At 43.7% G+C, this 23,063-nt stretch overlaps 2 protein-coding genes across 2 annotated transcripts; one reads left to right on the top strand and one right to left on the bottom strand.

Annotated features, from left to right (window-relative positions):
- Positions 1-2,098: 2,098 nt before the first annotated feature.
- On the top strand, positions 2,099-8,299 carry LOC111835596 (S-adenosylmethionine synthase). The gene is made up of 9 exons (XM_023796077.2): positions 2,099-2,425; positions 3,584-3,661; positions 3,738-3,860; positions 3,963-4,075; positions 4,176-4,319; positions 4,805-5,023; positions 5,223-5,405; positions 5,533-5,666; positions 6,301-8,299. Exons 1-9 carry the CDS (start codon positions 2,332-2,334, stop codon positions 6,401-6,403), a joined length of 1,191 nt encoding a protein of 396 aa, XP_023651845.1. The 5' UTR covers positions 2,099-2,331; the 3' UTR covers positions 6,404-8,299.
- Positions 8,300-18,399: 10,100 nt separating this feature from the next.
- Positions 18,400-22,834, bottom strand: c2h2orf68 (chromosome 2 C2orf68 homolog). Its single transcript, XM_072709065.1, has 4 exons — positions 22,455-22,834; positions 22,006-22,121; positions 20,807-20,952; positions 18,400-19,126 (listed from the first exon to the last, which is right to left on the bottom strand). The coding sequence occupies exons 1-4, from the start codon at positions 22,562-22,564 to the stop codon at positions 19,004-19,006; spliced, it is 495 nt and encodes a 164-aa protein (XP_072565166.1). The 5' UTR covers positions 22,565-22,834; the 3' UTR covers positions 18,400-19,003.
- Positions 22,835-23,063: the final 229 nt, after the last annotated feature.

Here is a 23,063-nt window from a genome sequence, read left to right as displayed (position 1 = left end):
CACTGTGCCTATTTACCAATCATGACTAAGCTAAAAACCACACCCTGTCCTGAAAACACAGGACAGGATTTTAAAGTAAATATTTTCTTTCCATGATGTTACCTGCTTGAAAATTAAAAATGGAAAAAGATAATGGGTGAGTTGGGGAAAATGTATATGTGACCTGGACACATGTTGCATAAATTATTTTTAATTGTAGTTCATTTGAAGCCAAACCAGTAAATTCAGCATATCTAATTTGTAACTTGATAAAAAAGTGGGTTTGAGTATGAGGTATGTTTTTGAAAGAGCTATTGACAATAATGCTGATAAGCCTGGTCTGATTTCCATAAAAAAGGTTCAGAGTTCAGAAGAAAAAGTTATTTTCGGCAGAAGCACAATCGAAGGGCGAAACCAACAGATGCCAAATCTAACATCTCGCTCCTGCTTCTTTTCCAGGTTTACCAATGACAGCTATATGCTGGTGTTAGCCTTTTGAATCTGGCACTTGTGAATATTACAGCTTTATTTAACATAGGATTCATAAAAAGGAAACAAAATATAGACTTATCAGTAGGTTTCAACCAGTTTTTAACTGGACACACTAAAACACCCACAAGTAGCTTGTCTTGTAAGGTATTTGAAGAACTGTCACTATTTTTTAACCAAAAAACAATAACCCAGGGCAGCTCAGTGGCATCACACCGGCAGACTTGGGGTTTGAATCCCACTTTTACTGTATGTAGTTAGTATGTGCTGCAGTACTGGTCCTTGCCCATACAGCCCCCTTGGCGAATATCATCACCAGCACCCCCTGTCACAGGCAAAATGAAATTTGCTGGCAAGTCAGTGCCCCCTCAGATGTTGGTGCCATAGGCAGCTGCCTGCTTTGCCTATAGGATTGACCGGCCTTGATGTTCTCCCTGTACCCCATGGGTTGCCTCCCATTACTTTTATTTCCTCCCAAATCCATGGATTTAGATCAACTTGCCTGTAGGGTTTGAATTCGTGAACACATAAGCAGTTCAAATGTCTATGGATGTCAAACTGGCCAATCACCAAAAACTTGAAAAATCTTCTAGAAATACTGTTTTGGGAAAAAATATATTTCCATTAAAATAATTATGCTGAATGAAGGACTGGAATTTTAGTAAATCTTGATTGATTACTTGGTGACCTCTGGAACTCTTGGTAAACTGAAAAGCATATTGTATGGGGTCGTTTGAAATAGCAGTACTGAAACAGCTAACGGCATGTATAACGTTAACAGCAAAATTAGTGTAGGAATCAGTTTATTTATTTATTGTTTCAGTCTGAACGTCACGTGCATCAAGTTAAATTTTAAATGTTCTTCGGTAAGTAATATATGTGATTATCCATTATCGAAAAAAAAATCAAAAAATCATAAATGCTCATCCAACCATTCACTTTCTGCAGTATAAGCAACCAGTTTAGGAGGCCATGACAGAAACCACAGCGCGCGCAAAAACACCACGGACGGAACGGCAGTCCATTGTATTATTATCGGCATTTTGAAGCAATTATTTCTCGTTCCGTGGGTCGTCAGCAATATTAAGTTGTAAAATAATAAATAACAGTTAAGTCAATTATGTATTAGATGATAATAAAATTACACCTGGCCAAATATGACGCCTTGATATGGAATGAGTCATTTTTAAATATGAAGCTTGATATCTTCATGATTGTAACTGTGGTTTTCATTACCACACAGCACATACAGTGTTCGCAGCTTGACAATAGCAAACGAAATCTTGGTAACGAAATACACGAAAATGCTTTATTAAAATACTCAACTGCCCATAGTTTTAACACCCAGTCGGAATTACACTTGCATTGAATGAGAGGGTACGCCTTAGTCATAAAGTGAGAATTAAGCCATTACCGCCCAAAATCGATGAACATCATTGTACTCAATTCCCTATCATGATTTTCCAAATGGGAACTCACTATTGGCATAATATATACATAGACGGAGGGAAGGAAACAGATAGTTGTATTTCGGTCGCCACCCCGTCGGCTCTAATATGGTACGGTCTGCCTCCAAACGAGGGAGAGCGAGATAAAGACGCGCCTTGTGACGTCATGGGCCTCGACTTCAGCGCATAAATACTGGTGTGCTGGTGCAAAATTACCGGTGTGTTTCCAAGCGGTTCGACTTACGTCAGGGTGCTGCTGCAAAACAAATAAATAAAAAAAAATAAAGAAAATTCATATATATATTTTAGAAACCTCAACAATTATTTAATTGTGATAGTCGGTCTTATATTATATAGCTGCCGCTAACTATATCCGTCAAGAACTGTAATTAATATATCGAAAAAGTAAGGGAAAATGATGAACGGTCAGATGAACGGCTTCCATAACTCTCTCATCGAGGAAGACTGCTTTCTCTTCACCTCTGAATCCGTCGGAGAAGGGCACCCCGGTAAGCCGATATATCTTGTTCACCTACTACTTATCTGTCGTTTGTCGAAGCCGGCGTGTTCATTCGCTTAACAAGACTTTTTTTAACGCGCAAGGTCATGCGGCGCATTTAAACTATTCTCTCTTACCGGTAAAAGGAATTATTTTTGTATATTACATAATTTCGACTATTTTCAGAGCATAGTACGACAACCAGTTAGAAAAGGCCGGCTTCTAGAAGTGGCTAGTGAACGCCCTCGAGCCACGCGTGCCATCTTTCGGCTGCATTGACGTCTTTTACTTACTAGGCCACACACCCTCTAATGGTTCTTTTTGGGTGGCTAAGGTCATCTGACGCGACGGATCAGCAGCCCTTTTTATGTCGTGGTGGCTTCCAGGTTAAAATTTCCCTGTCGTCGAGTGCCTGCTGTAGTGCGGCGGCCTCGGCGCGATTTCATCAGTCATAGATTTCCGGAATTTTCCGGCCGGTCTAAGCGCGAGCGGTGCGCGCTAGCCATGGAGGCCACGCGGTGATGCTGGCAGCGCGTGTGTCCAAAACTGAGCATACATATTATGCTTATGGCACGCAGGATGCTTTTAACTCAATAATCAATAAATATAACATTCTTATATTTCCAGCATATTAAACAAAACGTGCCTCTCGTTCTCCCGCCGCAGGTTTCCGAGAAATACCTCACTTTTACATTCGCGCCGCCAGTTAGACGAGCCTTTTCCGCACGGAGCAAGCACATCGTTTCGAACAACGAAGAGCCGGTATTCCGAGCAGATCAGATCATGGTGCTCGTCGCGCCGGCGCGTAATGCGGCAAAGGCGATCGCTTGGTCTGCACCGCAGTCAACTGTGACGGGTTTGCGTTTCGACCAACTCTATTTAGATAACGCTGATTCGAGTCGGCGCTGCAATTGGCTTGGTGATCTTTCCAATGCGGACTTCAATTCCGCACCGCTAATAGGTACGGAACTGCAGCGGTCGGCAAGACTAACTTATGCTGTTCATCGTCTACTGGTCTAGACGAGACGTCTGCAGACCTTGTTCTCTAAATTCGGGGGGGGGGGGGTGATTTGCGAACGATTAATGTCAGCGCGATGTCAGTGGATTATGCGCACCGATTTGTGCCTCGTCATCTTTGTGTTTTTTTATTCCCCCCCCCCCCCCCCAGATAAGATTTGTGACCAAATCAGTGATGCTGTGCTGGATGCTCATCTGAAACAGGACCCTGATGCGAAAGTGGCCTGTGGTAAGATCACTTTTCCTTCATGTGGTGTCACTTCAGGGATACTTGGGACACTTTTCCTCACTCTCTTGTTTTCCAGAAACTGTTGCCAAGACTGGGATGATCCTGCTGGCAGGAGAGGTGACATCTCGGGCCATTGTGGACTACCAGAAGGTTGTCCGTGAGACAATCAAGCACATTGGATATGACGATTCTTCTAAAGGTTTGTCTAATTTAGCATTGTCAGTATAAGTTTATTTATAATAAAACATTACTTGATATCATTTGCCTTTTTTTCTTTGGCTCTTCTGGGTCCTTTTAACAGGCTTTGATTATAAGACCTGCAATGTGCTGGTTGCCCTGGAGCAGCAGTCACCTGACATCGCACAGGGTGTTCACTTGGATCGCAGCGAGGAGGATATTGGGGCTGGGGACCAGGTATGTCCTGTGATTTGGTTGATGTGCTGCCCCCTCTGGTGTAGTTGAGCAATATGCGGGATTGAATCTTGATAGTTCATGTATGTCCCTGCTGTTTCAGGGCCTGATGTTTGGCTATGCGACTGATGAGACTGAGGAGTGCATGCCCCTCACGATCGTCCTTGCCCACAAGCTAAATGCGAAGATGGCTGAACTCCGCAGAAATGGCACCCTGCCCTGGCTGAGGCCTGATTCTAAGACTCAGGTAAGCGTGGCTTCGATTGAAATGATCCCCTTGGTACTAATGTGTAAAATAAACCTGATTTAGGTGTGATTGTAAACCATGGCAGATCTAAATAGGCTTTAGCTGGTCTGCTGGGAAGGGAGGTAGTAGGATTCCCACGTGCAGTACAAAGGCACCCTTGTCGGCACCATATTTCCATAGAAAGGTCACTTCAGGCGACTGTAAAGCCTGATCAGACTTAGTATGGTGTAATGACCAGCTGAAGGCAAGTGGAAGCTGAAGGGAGCAGCTGGTACAGATCTAGATGGGGGAAGGGTTGGGAATGAAAATGCTTCAAGGCTGATCTTAATTGCATTTCATTGCAAAACCTGTGGTTTAGTATGACTGAGGCTTTTGTGTTGCCTGCTGAGTAGCCTCAGTTCCTGGTTGAATTTTTTGGTTCTTTGATTTAAGTCTTTTTTAAATTTAGTGAATTCATTCACTTATTGACCCCCCCCTCCCCCCAGGTGACTGTGCAGTATCGACAGGACCGTGGAGCCATGCTGCCTGTGCGTGTCCACACAATTGTTATCTCGGTGCAGCACGACGAAGAAGTGTGCTTGGATGAAATGCGCGATGCCCTGAAGGACAAGGTCATTAAGGCTGTGGTGCCCTCGGTCTACCTGGATGATGACACAGTCTACCACCTGCAGCCTAGTGGTCGCTTTGTCATTGGGGGGCCTCAGGTAAGTGGGGAATCAGATTTACTGACCCTGTTCTGTAAAGTGAAAAAATTCTTTGGACTAACTTATGTAATCCTGTCTCTTTCAGCCAAAAAAATAGATTAATTCAAGCTCCCAAGCTTGCAGGACATTTTAAGCAGCTGTTCATCAGGCCTTTTTGGTTTCAATTTTCTTTGCCCCCCCCCCCCCCCCCCCCGCTCAGGGTGATGCAGGACTCACAGGCCGTAAGATCATTGTGGACACCTATGGAGGATGGGGTGCCCATGGGGGTGGAGCCTTCTCTGGGAAGGACTACACCAAGGTGGACCGCTCTGCTGCCTATGCTGCCCGTTGGGTGGCCAAGTCCCTGGTGAAGGCTGGCCTTTGCAGACGGGTTCTGGTCCAGGTAAGGAAAAGAGGTGGAACCTTGTACCAGGGCTGCCCCTCTAATGTGAACGACACCTTGCTGTCTGCTGATGGGTTCATATTTGGCTCATTCATCAAGGTTGCATGTCATGAATTTCTGGTATCAGGTATCCTATGCCATTGGAGTGTCCCACCCCCTGTCCATCTCAATTTTCCACTATGGGACATCACAAAAGAGTGAGAGGGAGCTGCTGGAAATTGTCAAGAAGAATTTTGACCTCCGCCCTGGGGTCATTGTCAGGTAAAGTATACTTTCAGGGCTGTTTCTTCTCATCCCAGCCCAAGAAGTTTCAAAATCCCATTGGGGGGTACCTCTAGGTCAGTAAGGGCTGGATCTTTCATCACTCCCCTCTGGAGTGGGGTGGGGGGGATGTCCTATGAGGCTGCTGTATGAGACCTGCATAAACTCCAGTTTGACTTTCCTTGCTGCCTTGTCCACAATGGGTGCATCTCATCAGGAGCAGTAAAAATCTAGACGTTGATGGATATTGATCTTCTGCATGGTCTAGGGGCAGGCTGAGTAAGCCCCAATCAAAGTAGTTGAGTCAGGTGGTGCTTCCTCTTAGATGTTTAACAAGCCCTTCGTAGAATAAGCACCCAATCTCCCCACTCCTAAAGTCACAATAGGGGGGTCCTCACACCAAGAACAGTGAGTATCAGGGTAAGTTTATCCTGTCCCATCCTCCTGCCCTCAAGGCTTGAGTCCTACCAGAACTTGCATTCGCTGCATCAGCGACATGAGATCTTCTGTCTTGGGCATGGGCATGTTCCAGTGATGGAGTTTATTAGGCAGCTTTCTGGCTGGAGGGGCTCTTGTATGTCACTGGGAAAACTTGCCTGTGGTAGCTGCTAAATGAACTGATTGTGTATTCCAGGGATCTGGAGCTGAAGAAACCCATGTATCAGAGGACTGCAGCGTACGGCCACTTTGGTCGTGATTCCTTCCCTTGGGAGGTGCCCAAAAAGCTGAAATACTAAACATGTAAAGCTTTTTTCCCCCCAGGCCTGTTGGTGTATACTACAGAGAAGCCTGCATGGTCTTGGAGGGGGAAGGCCATTTATTACAAAACATCCAGAGCTCCTAATGGCAAAATTGATACCCCTGACTCTGTCCTACAATTCTATTCCTCCTAGTTCCTGATTCTCCTTCCCTGAGCAGTAGTGTAGTGGTAACTTGTTTGGGTTTTGTTCATCTTTTGTGGTGGTTTGAGCTCTTGCATGTGTCCACTAGGCCTCTCCCCTTTTCACATCCTGCTTGTGAGGCTGTAGCTTGTCAACGGACTCCCTTTCTTCAGGCTGTGGGCCCATGGGTTCATTACCCTTCGGCTTCACACGCATGACTGCCATCATGCCAAATCGACTTCCTCTGTTCTTGGTGCTGTGTGTGATGGTGCTGTTTGAAAGGGTGTTGTGGGGAAAGGGCCTCATAGCTGTCAAGTTAAGACTGACTGACTAGAAAGGCCTGGTGGCTGGTGCCTTGTGCACACTAGACGATTCATCTTAAATTCTCAGATGGAAGTATGGTCTTGGTCTGAGCTCTCTGCAAGAGAACTGGTGCTGCGGAAATGAAGAGATCATGGCTTGGTGCTGTGGGTCCTTCTGCAGTGTATCTTTCTAAATTCCTAAAGCAGTCATCCTGGACAATGGGAACTTTTTTTGTGATTTGAAAGGAACTCAGCCTGGTAGCTACTTGCTTGTCTCTGTAGATGTCTTTTGCTTTTATGTAGTTGAGCTGCAGTGATTGCTGATGGTTGCTAGCAGTTTAACCTTCCCAATCCTGTTTTCCCTCCTGTCGGTCACTGGAGGATCTAATGATGGCACAATTGCTAGCAAATGTTATTGGCACCCCCTCCCCCTTTTTAGAGCCCCTAGGCATCATAGGCTTAAGGCACTGGCCAGACAGTTTGTTTAAACCTTGGCGTTGATTGTAGTCTATGCAGACTGTAGCCGTTTTCTGACGTACTACAGAAAAGTCAGAAGCTGCTATGCCCGGCTCCATCTGTATACAGTCTGAGGCTATTGTGGTGATACTACTTGATTTTTATTTTTATTTTTTTTTCTTAAGATTTAAATGCAACTTTCAAATTCCTTCAAAAGGCAGGTTTAATTTTTCCTTTTTAACAAGGATTTTAAAATTGGTTAAAGACAGACACTCCTTTCCCCTACTCCTCCCTTCTGGTACTGACGACAGGCATAGCTACAGAAAACCTGCTCGGCCGTTACCCTGAAGGGCTGTCTTAACCATCATTGAAGCTCTTGATACTTGAAGATGAAAATGGAAACCAATCTTAGTGTTTGTATTTATTGTGTTCTGGAACTTGGCGTGGATACAGAGAAGCTGGTTTCAGAAGGCAGCTTTTTTAAACAATGTTTTATATTTTTCTCTTTTTGTTGTTCCCAAATGCTGTATTTCGCATTCTGTTTCCAGTGGTTCCCCTGTGGTCCAAAGTGTCCTACAGAAAAGCTTTGGGTTCTAGCCATGGGGGCTGCTGGCATGCTTGATCTGTTGAGTGTCCTGGATGAAATCTAGCTTGAGCACATCGTGTCACGGAAAGCATGCCTTGGTCGCGGGGTGCAGAGTTTGGCTGGTGTTGTACAGAGAAGCCAGCCTTGTTTACATGCCCGCTGATGGGTTGCCACCTTGCGTGTTCTGGGTTTTGCTTAATTTCCCCTCTCCCACTGTCTTGGAGCACCGTCTGAATGCTGGTTTCTCCAAGTTTAAAAAGTGCCTTTTCTGTTTTTCCACCCCCAACTTCCACAAACATGAAGAAAGGTAACATGACCCTATCCTTTCCCCTAGGTCTCAAACCTCCAGAATCTGAGTACTAACCCTCTTGTCAAAGATCTAAATAAAAGTGCTTAATCATTCCGGAATTTTGTCTTGCTGTTGCATTTGTCTGGTGCTTCTATCAGGAGGGGGGCGGGGTGACTTCCATTTTGCCTTTTTACTTCTGGCAGTAAACCAGCTCCACATGCCTTACAAGCTGGTATGTATTGTCCTGGAACTGAATTTACCTACACCTTCCTGTGAATTGCAGTGATACCGGTTTCTTAACTCCTGCAATGTCAACTTGTATGGTTACGTTAAATTGGAATTGTGGGTGTGAGCTCTCAAAGCAGTTTCAACACAAGCTTGTTGGTCTTGGCGTGTGGCGTTTGCATATTCCTTGCAATAGTCTTCCAGCTTTCATACTAGTTCTAATGTATATTTAAACTGCCTCATTTCTAAACTTCATGTGTATGGTTGGGGGTTGAATCCTCACCTCCTGGCTGTATGTACCATTGGTTTTTCTTTTCCCTTATTTCCTCATACAGTCTGAACATGCAGCTAAGTGATCTGGTTTTCCTAAATTGCTCTGTGACCCTGTGTTGGGTGAAAAGGGTCTGCTGTTTGCCTGCTCCAACTGAGCTGGCTAGGATCAAAGCCGGAAGCTGCACAGCATAGTTTAGCTACTAGAACATGTCTAGAAATAAAACGACATACTGGCCAACAGGAACCCCTTCCTAGCTGTGGGTCACTGTACAGGACTAGCAGCCAACATGTAACTTTGGAGCTCGGCAGCTGATATTAAATATGGTCACTTGGACTTGGCAGCACAATCAAGCTCTGGACAAATGAGTATAAATCATTGGAAGTGTTTCATTTCTATGCAGATTGACCTCATTTGCTTTTCCCCATTCTCAGCCTGTTGTGATCCTTATGACAGAAAAAGGTATGAAGGACGTTGGGAAACTTCTATTTTTTTTTACAGGAATCCTCATGCTTCATAAGCAGCTCAAACCCACTACTGTATCCCTTGAATCGGGTTTTGGCTTGTTGTTTTCCATATGAATGTTAGGGTGTTTGCTTCTTCAAATAGGTGGGTCACATGCTCTACGGATGTGATTTCTGAATTCTTTGTGAGGATAACAAGCCAGAGGCACAAGACACAACTACTTTTATATTTTGAATGCCTGATTTTAAATTAAATTTTAAAGGAAGTTGAACTTAATTATAAGCGAAGCCAAATTATTCCAGTAAGCTGCTATATTTAATTTTGAAAATCTGCCCTGCCCCATTCCCAGGTAATAGTTGTAGTTTCTGTAACCTGTCAAGTACTGTATGGAAAAGGCTGCCTCAGGTGGGACACAGTGGTAAAATGGTGATTAGTGGACTCCACATAAAACATGCAAGCTAAGAGCCCACACCTCTTGTTTTGTGCCTGTCTGTATAGTACTGGGTCATAGGCAGCCTGAAACAAGGAAACAGTGGTGACTATAGGCAGGATGACCAAAAACTCATGCTTGCAATACAGTGAGTTTTGAGACTCAAAGCTGTCTTTGGACTATGGGAGGAGATTGACTGCCTGGTGTCCAGAGTCGCGATGCATATAAACTCTGCACATGTAGTTACTGACCCCCCAACTCTGGAGGTGTAGGGTAATGGTGCCCTCCTTTTTGTTGCTGTACTGCTAGTTCATTCTCAGTTCAAGTGTAAGATTGATGGATGTCTCTAGACCAGTGTTTCTCAACTTGGTCCTCGGGGACCCCCGGGCAGACCATGTAGGGACTTCCAGCAGGGAGCAAAAACGTGGACTGTCCAGGGTTTCCCTCAGGACTGGATCTAGACTACTGAAGACTGAAAACCCATCTGCTCCATCTGTACTGAACATGCTATAGGTATTGCTCGGAATATTAGTATGCCTGTTCAGAGGTCATTATTCCAGCTAATTAGGTCTTGTGAGTTTCTCACTTTAATGGATGAACTTGGCTTTCCATTTGGCTTAAGAGTTACAGGAATTTTACTTTTGATCATCCTTTTTATTTTTGCTGATGCAACAATACAGCATTTGAGTCCTACTAAAAATATCTATTATTTGACAGTTACTCAAACACAACTTCTCTAAAGACCAAAGCTTGGAACGTTCTACTGAAGGAGCTGTATGCTATTTGTACATGCTCACTCAGTGGAAGCTCTTTTACTTTTTTATTGCCTGAGTAACACAGGGAGAGGAGCCATGTTTCCCATCCTCAGCTTGGCTGTGGATCTCTGTGCTGCGAGATGGTGGTCCTTGGCAGCTGTAGCACAGCCTGAAACATTCCTTACCCTAAACAGATGGAAATAACTCCTGGGGTCTTCATAAATCCTCTGGGGAAGGTGGGCAAAAATTTACAGGCTTTCTTGCTTCGAAGGGAAGGGGGTGTGGGATCACTCTGTCCGATAAGGAGAGAGACCTTTCTGGCAGGGCAGTCAGCTGACTCAGGAAAGTAGCTGTATGCTGGCCTGTAAGGTTAGGCTGTGTTGATATGATTGTCATTTCTTATCGTTACGGTCTTTTTATTAAAGCCACCATGGTTAACTTGCAATATTATACCTTGTCAATGCTATCCTACAGCCTTCAATATCTGTATGACATTGTCAGTCATTAATTGTTCAGGTTGCTTTAGAGGGTAATTATCAACCAAGCCTGTGTTATGTGATTGTACATGAAATACAGGGGTGTATTTCAGTAGGATTTTATGTAAATGTGATGTGGAGTTCTTGGAAAGGGAGGGCTACCTCATTCAAACTCCCGCTCCGAGCCAAGATCCGCTAGCTATTTTAAGGACTAGAAAACGTATGCAGGGTGAACTGAAATATAAGGCGATGCACATTTACAGGGGGCTACTACTACACACTGTTGCACTCCTCTGCCAGGTCAAAACCCAAATACCACAGCTGCTGACGGAACTCCACTCCCCCTGACACTCACCCCGCATCTATATTTAGTTCACTATGGCTTGCAAAAATGGAAAAGGAGATGGTGAAAACCCTCATGGAGAAAAGTGTCTTCTAACTAAAAGGATGCGTCTCATTGCTATGGACTTCAAGACGCACTGTGTTGTTATTTCACATCCTTGGAATCTGCAGGATAAGAGACACTTTTCCCCTCCTTATTCATTTGTTCATTATTCTATTCATGCATTGCAGTGAAATACTATATTTAATCATAGCTAAAAGGGGCTGTGTGTCTAAGCCTGCACAATTTGGTAGACTATTATTTAGGCAGAGTACCTTCAAGACTGTAATGTACAAGAGGCCAATTAGATAGCAGGAGCATATTGTGTAAGTCAGGCTCAAGGAAAGTGCAATACCATCATCATCCTCCTTAGTAGCAAACCTACATTTGTCCTGAAAACATTTTTCCGTTTACAGTTTTTAAACATCAAGTTATGTGGACAAATGTGTATTTCCAGGACAAATTCCTGATAGCACCCAAATGTGGTCTACCAACAGCAGGCGGTAAGTTCAGAAGGTCCAGATGTGATGGCAATTCACCTCTTTGGGTGAGAGACGTTATCTAGAGCTGAACCCCCCAATGGAGGGGGAGGAACAAAGCAAACCCAAGCAGGGATACTGTATCAAGCCTTGGGGACATCTACTTGCCCTATGCTTCGGCTACAGGGATGTCCCAACTGTGACTGGCATGGCTGTGAGCAGCTGTGGGGAGAAAGGTTTTGTGGGAGAATGTGAGAAGGTCAAGTCAAGCCCTTCGTCTATGCCTGGAATGCGCTTCCATGAGAAAAGGAGGTAAAAAAAAAAACGTACTTTGAGTTCCTTCATCCCTCATTCAAGGGCATCCCCTAATACATGGTGATTGCAAGAAAACTACCTTCACTGAAGCAGAACGTTGAACTTTGCCACTGAGATGCAACAAATCTGGGCCCAACTTGACAAATAAGCGGTTCAGGCTTAATGCGATGCATGAGGATTGAAGCCGCTACCTTATATAACATGGACGTCATTAGTCACTGTCACAAACAATTAGCAGTCACCCCAATTTTTCCAAGTGCACTTGCTTTGTAACTGTAGCAAGTTCAGTCTGATTGGTGAACAGGAAGTACTGACAAGATGTTCTCAGTTCTTTAGTGGTTTGTAGGGGGGGGGGGGGGGTTACCTTTGCTATAATATCATTATAAGGCAAAGGGTATAGAAACAGGTAATAAAAAAAATTCCCCCCATGAATAATAATAATAATAATAATACAGCCCCCCCAGACTCCTGATAAACTGAGATGAAAGCTGTGTTACAGTGTGCAGTGTGCAGGTCTCTCCAGGTCCAGATGATAACAGCTTGTGTCATATATAGCTGGAAGACACGCGATACAGATAGAGGAATGTAGGAAGGCTCATGCATCCCAATCCTGGGGGTGGGGTAGGGTGATATATGGACTACTGTAAAGAGATACGGGGGCGGTGAGGAGTTGACATAAAGATAGGCATAAAGATCTGGGGGTCTTAGCCCGATCCTCACAGCTTACAACATGAGGATGCAAATCTACAATTGTATATAATATTTTGTTTCAAATATATGTATATTTTTTGGTATTATATGGATGTTTGTCTGCGCATGTTCTTGATGCTGTAGGCACTAGAATTTTCCCCATGATCAATAAAGTTAATCTTAATCTTAATTTGTTGCCTTTTGTGTTTATTTAATTAGTCGGTACCATTCCATGCTTATCTTTAAAATGTAACTATTAATCATTTGTTCTGTCTCCTGATAAATCTCAAGGATACCGAACATTTTTTTTTTATTAGTTCTTCCACGGAGGGGTGTGTGTGAAACTTGATGTGTGATTGGACAGCTGAATTTTTTCCTCCTCCTTCACCTTACTCTGTTAATCGTAAAAGTCACATGTCTTGGAACAGAAGAATGGAAATGAGAAGTGGGCGTGGCATAAAGTAGGGGTGTGTTTCCATCCACCAATAGACCATGGGAGCCCTACCCCTTCAAAATAAGCATTACGTAAGAGTGAGAAGCAGCTTGGAACAACTTGTGGGTGTGGTTTATTAGTTAACTTCATGTTTTGAAACAATAAATTAATCTTCTTAATAGTGATAAGCGGTTTTAATTTCAGCACTTTTCTTAAGTACATTGCCCTGTGTATTTGTTCCCTGTGCAGAACATTGACCCCCTACTCTCGGTGTTCACATGCTCCTTCTCTAATGGTTTTCCCCATCTTACATCTCGACTCGTTATCACATCAGCAAAAGGCAGTCGGCCTACGCTCTGGCAGGCTTTGGTTATGGGTGAGCAAGGTACACGGACAGAAGCAGGAGTTGGGTGTGAACCCCCAGCCTTGCAGGCATGGAGCCACTGCACTGCTCTTTTACACTTTACAGCTGGCTGAAAACACACCTTTGGGTGAGACGTGTTGGATAACTTCTGACAAGGCCTCCCTGTGAAGCAGGTTTTGGCTTGTATGACAATTCCTTGCTTTTCTTATATAAAACAAGATAGTGTCTTGATAAATCATAAAATGAATAAATATATTACGATATAGGTGATGGTTCAATTGTTTCTACTCAAGAAGGCCGGAGGCCTGAGCAACCACTTCAGTTTCTAACAGATTCACAGCTGGGACAACAGGTAAGCCTGTGGTCCTATATGTATAAAAGTAAATCCAGATGTGTAAAAATTAGTGCGACCCCTTCCACATCTGCATTTATAAAAATAACCTTGGGCTTCCAGTTTACAAGCATAAAAATAATAATTGGGAAGATCTTGCATTTCATGGAAGGATTCTCACAACCTGGCAGGACTGTGAATGCTTAAAAGTGTGTTTTCAGCCAATGCTGAGGGTCCAAACCTCCCGCTGCTCCTGGACGTGGGCTTTGCTAATATCTCAGCCTGGATCACGGACTGCCACCTCCAGCTGAGCCTTTCGAAGGCTGAGTTTCTTCTCTTCCCTGCCAACTCCACCATTCCGCGTAGTATCACTGTCCAGCTTGAATCATCAACACTGTCTCCAAAGTCTTCATTCCTTTACTGAGCATAATGCAACTGTCTCCCAATTTACTTAGTAGATTTACTTAGTATAACATCAGAAATATCAGGCCTTATCCATCAGAATATGCTCATATACTCATACAGGTGTTTGTCATCTCCCTACTCAATTAATATAACTTGTTACTGACCTGGGTGTCAACATGTGTTTTGAAACCACTGTCTGGTATTCAATCAGAGAAAATTCTTTCCTATTACACTCCTCCTTGTCTGTCTCCTATGACATCCTGTAAGGAGTCACATCAAATTGAAATCCTTTGGTGCTTACACTAAGAGCAAACATAGCATGGTGTTTCCTCTGCAGAGTGAAACACTTTTTTATGTGTGGTTCCTTGATGGTTATTGCTATATTTATTTCTAAGTGGCATTAATCCTTATTATCACTGATCCTTATTTTATAGGCAAACTGGGTTCCTTACCTATGAGTATTTAAATCCATAGTAAGTAATATAAATATATACTGCCACCTGGTGGAAGAACCTCACTTCATTTCATCCTGTCTGCCATTTCCTCACTAAGATACAGTATATGGTATCAGGGTGCCCCAGTTCCTGTCCTGCAGGGCCAGTTTGTGACACAGTTTGCAGATTTCCCTGCTCAAACACACTTTATTCAGCTCACCAGCCAATTGTCAGGTTTAGTAGGTGTTTCAGCAGGGAAATCTGGAAAGTGTGTTGCAGACTGGCCCTCCAAGGCCGGAATTGGGGATCCCTGCACTATATGAACAAAAGTTTTGGGACACACCTCTTAATCATTGAATTCAGATGTTTCATTCAGACCCATTGCCACAGGTGTATAAAATCAAGCACCTAGCCATGCAGTCAGGTGTACAAACATTTGTGAAAGAATGAGTTGCTCTAAAGAGCTCAGTGAATTCAAGCATGGTACTGTCGTAGGATGCCACCTTTGCAATAAGACAGATTATGAAATTTCTTCCAATGCTGGATATTACATGGTCAAGTATAAGTGGTATTATTGCAAAGTGTAATCATTTAGGAACAACAGAAACTCAGCCACAAAGTGGCAGACCATGTACAATAACAGAGCAGGATTAAAAGTCTCCAGTGCTCTGTTGACTCAAAAACTGAAGAATTCCAAACTTCCTCTGGCATTAACATCAACAGAAAAACTGTTTGTGGGGAGTTTCATGGAATGGGCTTCCTTGGCTGAGCAGATGCATTCAAGCTTCACATCATCAAGTACAATGCCAATCGTCAGATAGAGTGGTGTAAAGCACTAGACTCTGGAGCAGTGAGAATGTGTTCTATGGAGTGATGAATCACACTTCTCTCTCTGACTGTCTGATGGACGAGTCTGGGTTTGGCAGATGCCAGGAGAACGTTACCTGCCTGACTGCATTGTGCCAACCGTAAATTTTGGTGGAGGAGGGATAATGGTATGGGGTTGTTTTTCAGGGGTTTATCTAGGCCTCTTATTTCCAGTGAAGGAAACTCTTAGTGCTGTAGGTATACCAAGACATTTTGGGCAATTCTATGCTTCCAACTTTGTAGGAACAGTTTGGGGAAGGCCCTCCGGCATAACGGTGCCCCAGTGCACAAAGCCAGGTCCATAGAGACATAGTAGGGTGAGTTTGGTGTTGAAGAACCTGACTGGCCTGCAAAGAACCCAGACCTCAACCCCATCAACCACCTTTGGGATGAACTAAAATGGAATTAATGAGCTAGGCCTTCACGTCCAACATCAGTGCCTGACCTCACAAATGCTCTTCTGGATAAATGGACAAAAATTCTTAGACACACTCCAAAATCTTGTGGGAAGCCCTCCCAAAAGAGTGGCAGCTGTAATAGCTGCAAAGTCCAACTTCATGTTGATGTCTATGGATTTAGACTGGGATGTCATAGAAGTTCCTGTTGGTGTCCCAATACTTTTGTCCATATAGTGTATCTCTTTACTTATGAAAAAAAAACCAGAACATTAATTAGGTGCCATAAATAGAGGTTATATATCCCTTGAGATGGTCCAGATTTATCCTTGACCATAATTTTGGGGAATTTTTGATTTTTACATGAACTCTGCTGTTATTTCCAGTTTTGCTCTTATCCATTATGTAAGTTATACACTCACCTAAAGGATTATTAGGAACACCTGTTCAATTTCTCATTAATGCAATTATCTAATCAACCAATCACATGGCAGTTGCTTCAATGCATTTAGGGGTGTGGTCCTGGTCAAGACAATCTCCTGAACTCCAAACTGAATGTCAGAATGGGAAAGAAAGGTGATTTAAGCTATTTTGAGCGTGGCATGGTTGTTGTTGCCAGACGGGCCGGTCTGAGTATTTCACAATCTGCTCAGTTACTGGGATTTTCACGCACAACCATTTCTAGGGTTTACAAAGAATGGTGTGCAAAGGGAAAAACATCCAGTATGCGGCAGTCCTGTGGGCGAAAATGCCTTGTTGATGCTAGAGGTCAGAGGAGAATGGTCCGACTGATTCAAGCTGATAGAAGAGCAACTTTGACTGAAATAACCACTCGTTACAACCGAGGTATGCAGCAAAGCATTTGTGAAGCCACAACACGCACAACCTTGAGGCGGATGGGCTACAACAGCAGAAGACTCCACCGGGTACCACTCATCTCCACTACAAATAGGAAAAAGAGGCTACAATTTGCACGAGCTCACCAAAATTGGGCAGTTGAAGACTGGAAAAATGTTGCCTGGTCTGATGAGTCTCGATTTCTGTTGAGACATTCAAATGGTAGAGTCAGAATGAGAACATGGATCCATCATGCCTTGTTACCACTGTGCAGGCTGGTGGTGGTGGTGTAATGGTGTGGGGGATGTTTTCTTGGCACACTTTAGGCCCCTTAGTGCCAATTGGGCATCGTTTAAATGCCACGGCCTACCTGAGCATTGTTTCTGACCATGTCCATCCCTTTATGACCACCATGTACCCACCTCTGGTGGCTACTTCCAGCAGGATAATGCACCATGTCACAAAGCTCGAATCATTTCAAATTGGTTTCTTGAATATGACGAGTTCACTGTACTAAAATGGCCCCCACAGTCACCAGATCTCAATCCAATAGAGCATCTTTGGGATGTGGTGGAACGGGAGCTTCGTGCCCTGGATGTGCATCCCACAAATCTCCAACAACTGCAAGATGCTATCCTATCAATATAGGCCAACATTTCTAAAGAATTCAGCACCTTGTTGAATCAATGCCACGTAGAATTAAGGCAGTTCTGAAGGCGAAAGGGGGTCAAACACCGTATTAGTATGGTGTTCCTAATAATCCTTTAGGTGAGTGTATAATTGCAGTTCATTATCTGAAACGCTTCAGATGAAGTTGTGCTGAGCCTTCTGTATAATCATGCTCCTTTATGGCAGCCTGGCTATGCTGAGATTCATCCGTCTTCTAATTGTTCATCCCAGTTAGGGTTGCAGGGACAGCCTGTGGTGTGTCCCAGGCAGTATAGGGCAGAAGGTAAGGGCACACCAGTCCATTGCAGGGCACACAGGATAATATGCAAAGGGAGATTTAGGGACATCAGTTAGCCTAACCAAATGTCTTTGGTCTTCTGCAGGAATCTGGACTCAGACGATTTTAATAGTGTAGTTGAAGCAACAGTTTTAAGGTACAATGCCTGGCACAAGACACCCATGTTATAAAATTATTAGTAAGATTCATTGACATTTTACTATTCCTTCAACTTATGTCTTATATTGTGCGTCTGCCCTGTGCTTCTTGAGAGAGGCTCCAGACTCATCTCAACCAGGCAAGGATGCAGTCTTGGAAGATGGATGAATGGATGGAGAATATCCCAGCTCTTATAACAAGAGTGGAATAACCATCCCTATAGAAAGGTGCTTTGCAGACTCTAATGCCCAGTTGAGCGGTGGGTGAGTTCATATTACCTGTTTATTAGTGATTTCCCAGATGCTATTAAGATAGTTTTAAAGATGCATCTACATTTACAGAAGCATGTCTCTGTTCCCTAGTTTAGAGCCCAGGTAGGTTGTCTAAACTAAAAACCAGCTAGGGTCACTGCAGGATTCCAGTAACTTATATTGGATAGCTGAGAGCCTGCTGCTCTGAGTGTGACTGCCTGCTTTATGTTCAATATGCAGTTCTGTGATCCATGAGATTTGTTAAGAACAGCTGCTTTTTCAGGAAAATGTCAGAGCTTTCAAAGTGGATTAGTGGAAACTTCTTTAATATTATTGAAGAAAACAGTATTTAAAATTTAAAAAAAAACCAGTGATAATAAACAGCATAAGACAAGTACAGAGGAGGTCTGAAAATACATAAAGCCGTATTATCCAAGTAAATACAACGTGAAAAAGTGTGGATCTACTTGTAAACATTGTATAAAACTGTTGTGATGATCATGAGCGCAATGTGGCCTAGGAGACAGCAGGAATGAGTCTTCAGAATGACCTCTTGTTTCTGAGTTGACATATCTGGACTTTTACTCTCCCTCATAAGTACTACAGAGCTTTTAGGGTGACAATGAAACGCAAGACCTGTCCAAACTGTTGAGATGCTGTTTCTGCAGCTTCAGAGAAGACACTTCTCCACATCTGCCCCAACACTGCATCTTCCCTGGCTTCCATTCCACAGGAGACCATCCTCAATGCATCTGGTGCTACCTGGTTTGAGACGGAGGTGTGGTACAAGAAATTGCAGCTTGTCACCTCCGTAGCATTCCATAACCCCACCCACTCATTCCACTCTCCATTCTGACTGGCTTCTACAGAACCCTCCCCCCTCGAGTTTCAGGCCTCCTTCATGGGGTCATGTTCAACGCTTGTCTCGTCTCTTGTTGATCTCTTCCTGGACCCGAGCCTGCAGTGCTGCCCTCATTGCTGCATCCAGAACATTGTCCTCAGCAACCCTCTCCACCACCCTCTCTGGATCATCTTCCTGGGAGATGGGTGAGAAAAAAAAACAAGTAAAATACAGACATGCACACAATACCTGGACCAGCACTGCTAAAGCTTAAAGCTGCAGGGATTTTAGGAACTGTGGCAACTTGGATCAAAAACTGGCTAACTGACAGGAAGCAGCGAGTAGTTATTAGAGGCACAATGTCACAGTGGGCCTCCGTTCATAGTGGGGTACCGCAGGGTTCAATTTTAGGACCTCTATTGTTCCTAATTTACATTAATGATATTGACACAAATACATACAGTAAACTTGTTAAATTTGCAGACGACACCAAGGTGGGCGGGGTAGCAGATACTAATCTAGCAGCAGAGAGGCTTCAACGGGATCTGGATTTAATTAGCGAATGGGCTGATACTTGGCAGATAAAATTTAACACAGATAAATGCAACGTAATCCATGCAGGGAGCAGAAATATAAAGTACAGATATTTTATGGGTTCCACTGAAATAAAGGTAGCTGATTACGAGAAAGATCTCGGTATGTATGTTGATGCTTCCATGTCCCCCTCTCGCCAGTGTGGGGAAGCAATAAAAAAGGCGAACAGAATGTTGGGTTATATCTCTAGATGTGTGGAGTTTAAGTCAAGGGAGGTGATGTTACACTTATATAATTCCTTGGTAAGACCCCACCTAGAATACTGTGTGCAGGTTTGGTCACCATACCTCAAGAAGGACATTGCTGCCTTAGAAAAGGTGCAACGAAGAGCTGATTCCTGGTCTTAGAGGAATGTCTTATGAGGAGAGGTTAGCGGAACTGAATCTGTTTAGCCTTGAGCAAAGGAGACTAAGGGGGGATATGATTCAGGTCTATAAGATTCTAACGGGTCTGGATGCTGTTCAGCCAAATGACTATTTCAATATTAGTCTAAATACTAGAACTCGTGGCCATAAGTGGAAATTAGCGGGAGAACATTTTAAAACAAATTTGAGGAAGCACTTCTTTACACAGCGTGTAGTTAGAGTATGGAATAGTCTTCCTGCTAGTGTAGTGGAAGCTAAAACCCTGGGTTCCTTTAAATCAGAGCTAGATAAGATTTTAACAACTCTGAGCTATTAGTTAAGTTCTCCCCAAACGAGCTTGATGGGCCGAATGGCCTCCTCTCGTTTGTAAATTTCTTATGTTCTTATGTTCTTATGTTCTCACAGCTCCAACCCTCAAATGTTGCAAGGTATGGTGATCCAGATTTAAACTCTTCATCACTTTACCAAAGGCATTTCGCCTCTCAGGTGCCAGTTAAAATAAAATTAGCATATAGGAGAGTTTCTGTCAAGGATTTGGAGCCTGTATCACAAAGCAGGATTTCTTGTTTAGCCGGATTAATTTGTCAGATTTAAGCAGTCTGGGCTAAATGTAAGTGAACCAAGATGAAGTCTGTTTAAACTGACTTTACCTTAAATCTTAAGTTGCCAAGCTAACCAACAAATCTTGCTACATGATACAGCCCCCTGAGCTGCAAACTCGAACAAACAGAACATTCTAACACCCCAATAAATCAAACCATCCTTTATGTACAAAGCTCATCCCAAGCACAAGTCATGTGATCCACACTGACAACATGATTTGTTTGTGGGTGATCGTCACGCTTGTCAATGAAACAAGGCCAGCCAATGCGCATGCTGAGCTCCTCCCCCCATGGGCTGCCTTGATTGGTCTTACCTTGTGCACTATGAAGGAGGTGAGGCGGCCACAGTCTGCCTGGTAGTCAAGCCAGAATAACTCTGTGCTCTGGCTTTCGGCCTCTGTGCTCGAGCCGCTTTCGTTCCACTCCTCTGTGTCAGCACTGGTGCTGGGTTCTGATCCATCTAAAACCACCGGACACAAAAAACATGCCATTTTGCCCCTCCTATCCCTTAGTCCTGCCTGAGCTCCTCTGCACGCCACTGACCGCTAATTGATCCGATTCAGCCTTAGCTTTCCATAATGAGCTTGTCAGCAGTGGGGAACAGCCAGAGAAAGAGTCAAGATTGAACAAGCAGTATAACATCCATATTTTGGTTTGGTAAATAAATGAATGACGTTCACAGGTTAATACAAAGGCAGCAGTTGCTACGATGATAAGGGGGAGCGTGTGGCTCCGCTGGCTAAGTCCCTGTGCCTGTGATCAGATGGCTGCTGGTTCAAGCCCAGCCTCAGCAGAACAGTCACGTCTGTGGGGTCTTGAGCAAGACCCTTAACCCCCAGCTCCATGGGTGCTGCTGAAGGTAGTTGCCCTTTGCTGCCAAACTATTCCCTCCTTAGTTATTACACATATGTTTCATGGAAAGCAAGACAGAGTAGGCAAAAAGAGATTTTCCCCATAGAGATCAATAAAGTGTCTAAAATAAACTTTTAATTACTGCTGGATTCTAGATGAGATCAGTCTTCAGTAAATATTTCAATATGCAATTTTGTTAGACCTCAATTTGCAGTGTACAAAACACTATAGTATGAACTAACAAAACCTGGACTGTATCTGTACAGCTGGTGTGTTATACATATACACTATTCACCATATATGCACTAGTATACACGCTCAGTATATGTAGTATGTAGAGTAAACATGGACTAGTATACATGCTAAAATCACTTTAGATGAGAACATTGTCGGTATAGGCCTACATTATTACGTTGTCAGACGTGACCTTCAGGGTTTTGCCGTATTATAAAAGACTGAGAAGGCCGTCTCTTTGTCACGTCTGATATCTTTACGGATGTTATTTCATCCGCACCGAAAGCCTGGTTCACAACCTGCAATGCCGTTTATACGTCGTATCCCCGCCCCAAGGACCGGACACCCTCAGCAGGGGGTGGGGACCGGCGCTGGGTCCTTCACCATCCACCCCCGTTACTTTCACTTTCGTGTCGGTTTTTCTTACTCCTGCGCCGGGGATGGTACACCTGGATGTCAGGCCGGCGTGGGCGCCTGGGGGTCGTCGTGGGTCTACGCCTCTGTTTTTCCTTGGCCTGCTTCACCTCCTTGTCATAGTCGTCTCTAAAACGACACACAAACACCCTAGGGCACTAAATGCATGTATGAATTAGGTCGGAACACTAATCTGGCCGCATATGCTACTTCTGAGTCTACCATCAAAACATAAGAGCACACTATCATAAATGAACTTTATTTCCTTTCTCAGCATTGTGAACATCGACAACCTCAAACTCGCAGTATTTAGACAATTTTTGCGCATGCACAGTAGGGGTTGGGGCGAGTAGGCGAGATTTCACGACTACTGTAGTTTTGTCATTTAAGACACTAATACTGAAATGTCTCCGCGCTTAATACAACTGATGTCATGTGTCTTGTAGCAAATTTATGACCCACCTGGCAATCTGGTTCCTACGAATATGGTGTAGGAAACCGTGGTTCATGTCCAAACGACCCCCGGGTTTATATTTCAGTTGTTGCTCCTCTTCTTTTCGTAAGACCTCCATCGTGGTGTGCTTGGAACTGTTCTTTCTTGAAGGAATATAAAAACTCCCGCAATTAAAAGCCCATCATCCCATCGAGCTGCATCGTTAGGCAAGCCACGGAAAGTAGACTGTTGGCCAACTCGATTTACTCCCGGGGTTACTAAGCTTGTATATTTGTTTTTAAAGATATAAAATAATGAACTGCCATGCTGTGGTCCGGTCTACTTAGCGAGCAATCCAATGTTAGAATCTGCTAATTTAGTTTGAATTGCATTACACTAGATTGGACCTAAACAGAGCTTTACAATTGTTGAAAATTGTTGTTACCTGTAGTTCTAGCTACAAGTAATGTATTGCAACTATAACATCCATCCAATCACGGCTGGAGCCTGTCCCTGACTGCACAGGCTACACGGTTGGGGTACATTCTAGACAGGATGCCAGTCCATCAGAGGATTTAGAAATGCCTCACCAAATGTTCTTAGAAGGAAGCAGGAATATCTGAAGGAAATATTACACA

The sequence above is a fragment of the Paramormyrops kingsleyae genome, chromosome 2, assembly GCF_048594095.1.
Source record: "Paramormyrops kingsleyae isolate MSU_618 chromosome 2, PKINGS_0.4, whole genome shotgun sequence".
Lineage (NCBI taxonomy): Eukaryota > Metazoa > Chordata > Actinopteri > Osteoglossiformes > Mormyridae > Paramormyrops > Paramormyrops kingsleyae.
Note: the sequence above shows the minus strand (reverse complement) of the source record. Positions and strands in the feature narration are given on the sequence as shown.

What these genes read in the sequence shown, in the direction of transcription:
- LOC111835596 (XM_023796077.2), top strand. Translation starts at nt 2,332, where the DNA reads ATGATGAACGGTCAGATGAACGGCTTCCATAACTCTCTCATCGAGGAA. An exon ending in TGATGCGAAAGTGGCCTGTG is followed by an intron (nt 3,662 to 3,737) that starts GTAAGATCACTT and finishes CTTGTTTTCCAG; the next exon opens with AAACTGTTGCCAAGACTGGG. An exon ending in ATATTGGGGCTGGGGACCAG is followed by an intron (nt 4,076 to 4,175) that starts GTATGTCCTGTG and finishes CTGCTGTTTCAG; the next exon opens with GGCCTGATGTTTGGCTATGC.
- c2h2orf68 (XM_072709065.1), bottom strand. Translation starts at nt 22,564, where the DNA reads ATGGAGGTCTTACGAAAAGAAGAGGAGCAACAACTGAAATATAAACCC. An exon ending in CGTAGGAACCAGATTGCCAG is followed by an intron (nt 22,122 to 22,454) that starts GTGGGTCATAAA and finishes GTGTCGTTTTAG; the next exon opens with AGACGACTATGACAAGGAGG. An exon ending in CCTCCTTCATAGTGCACAAG is followed by an intron (nt 19,127 to 20,806) that starts GTAAGACCAATC and finishes CCCATCTCCCAG; the next exon opens with GAAGATGATCCAGAGAGGGT.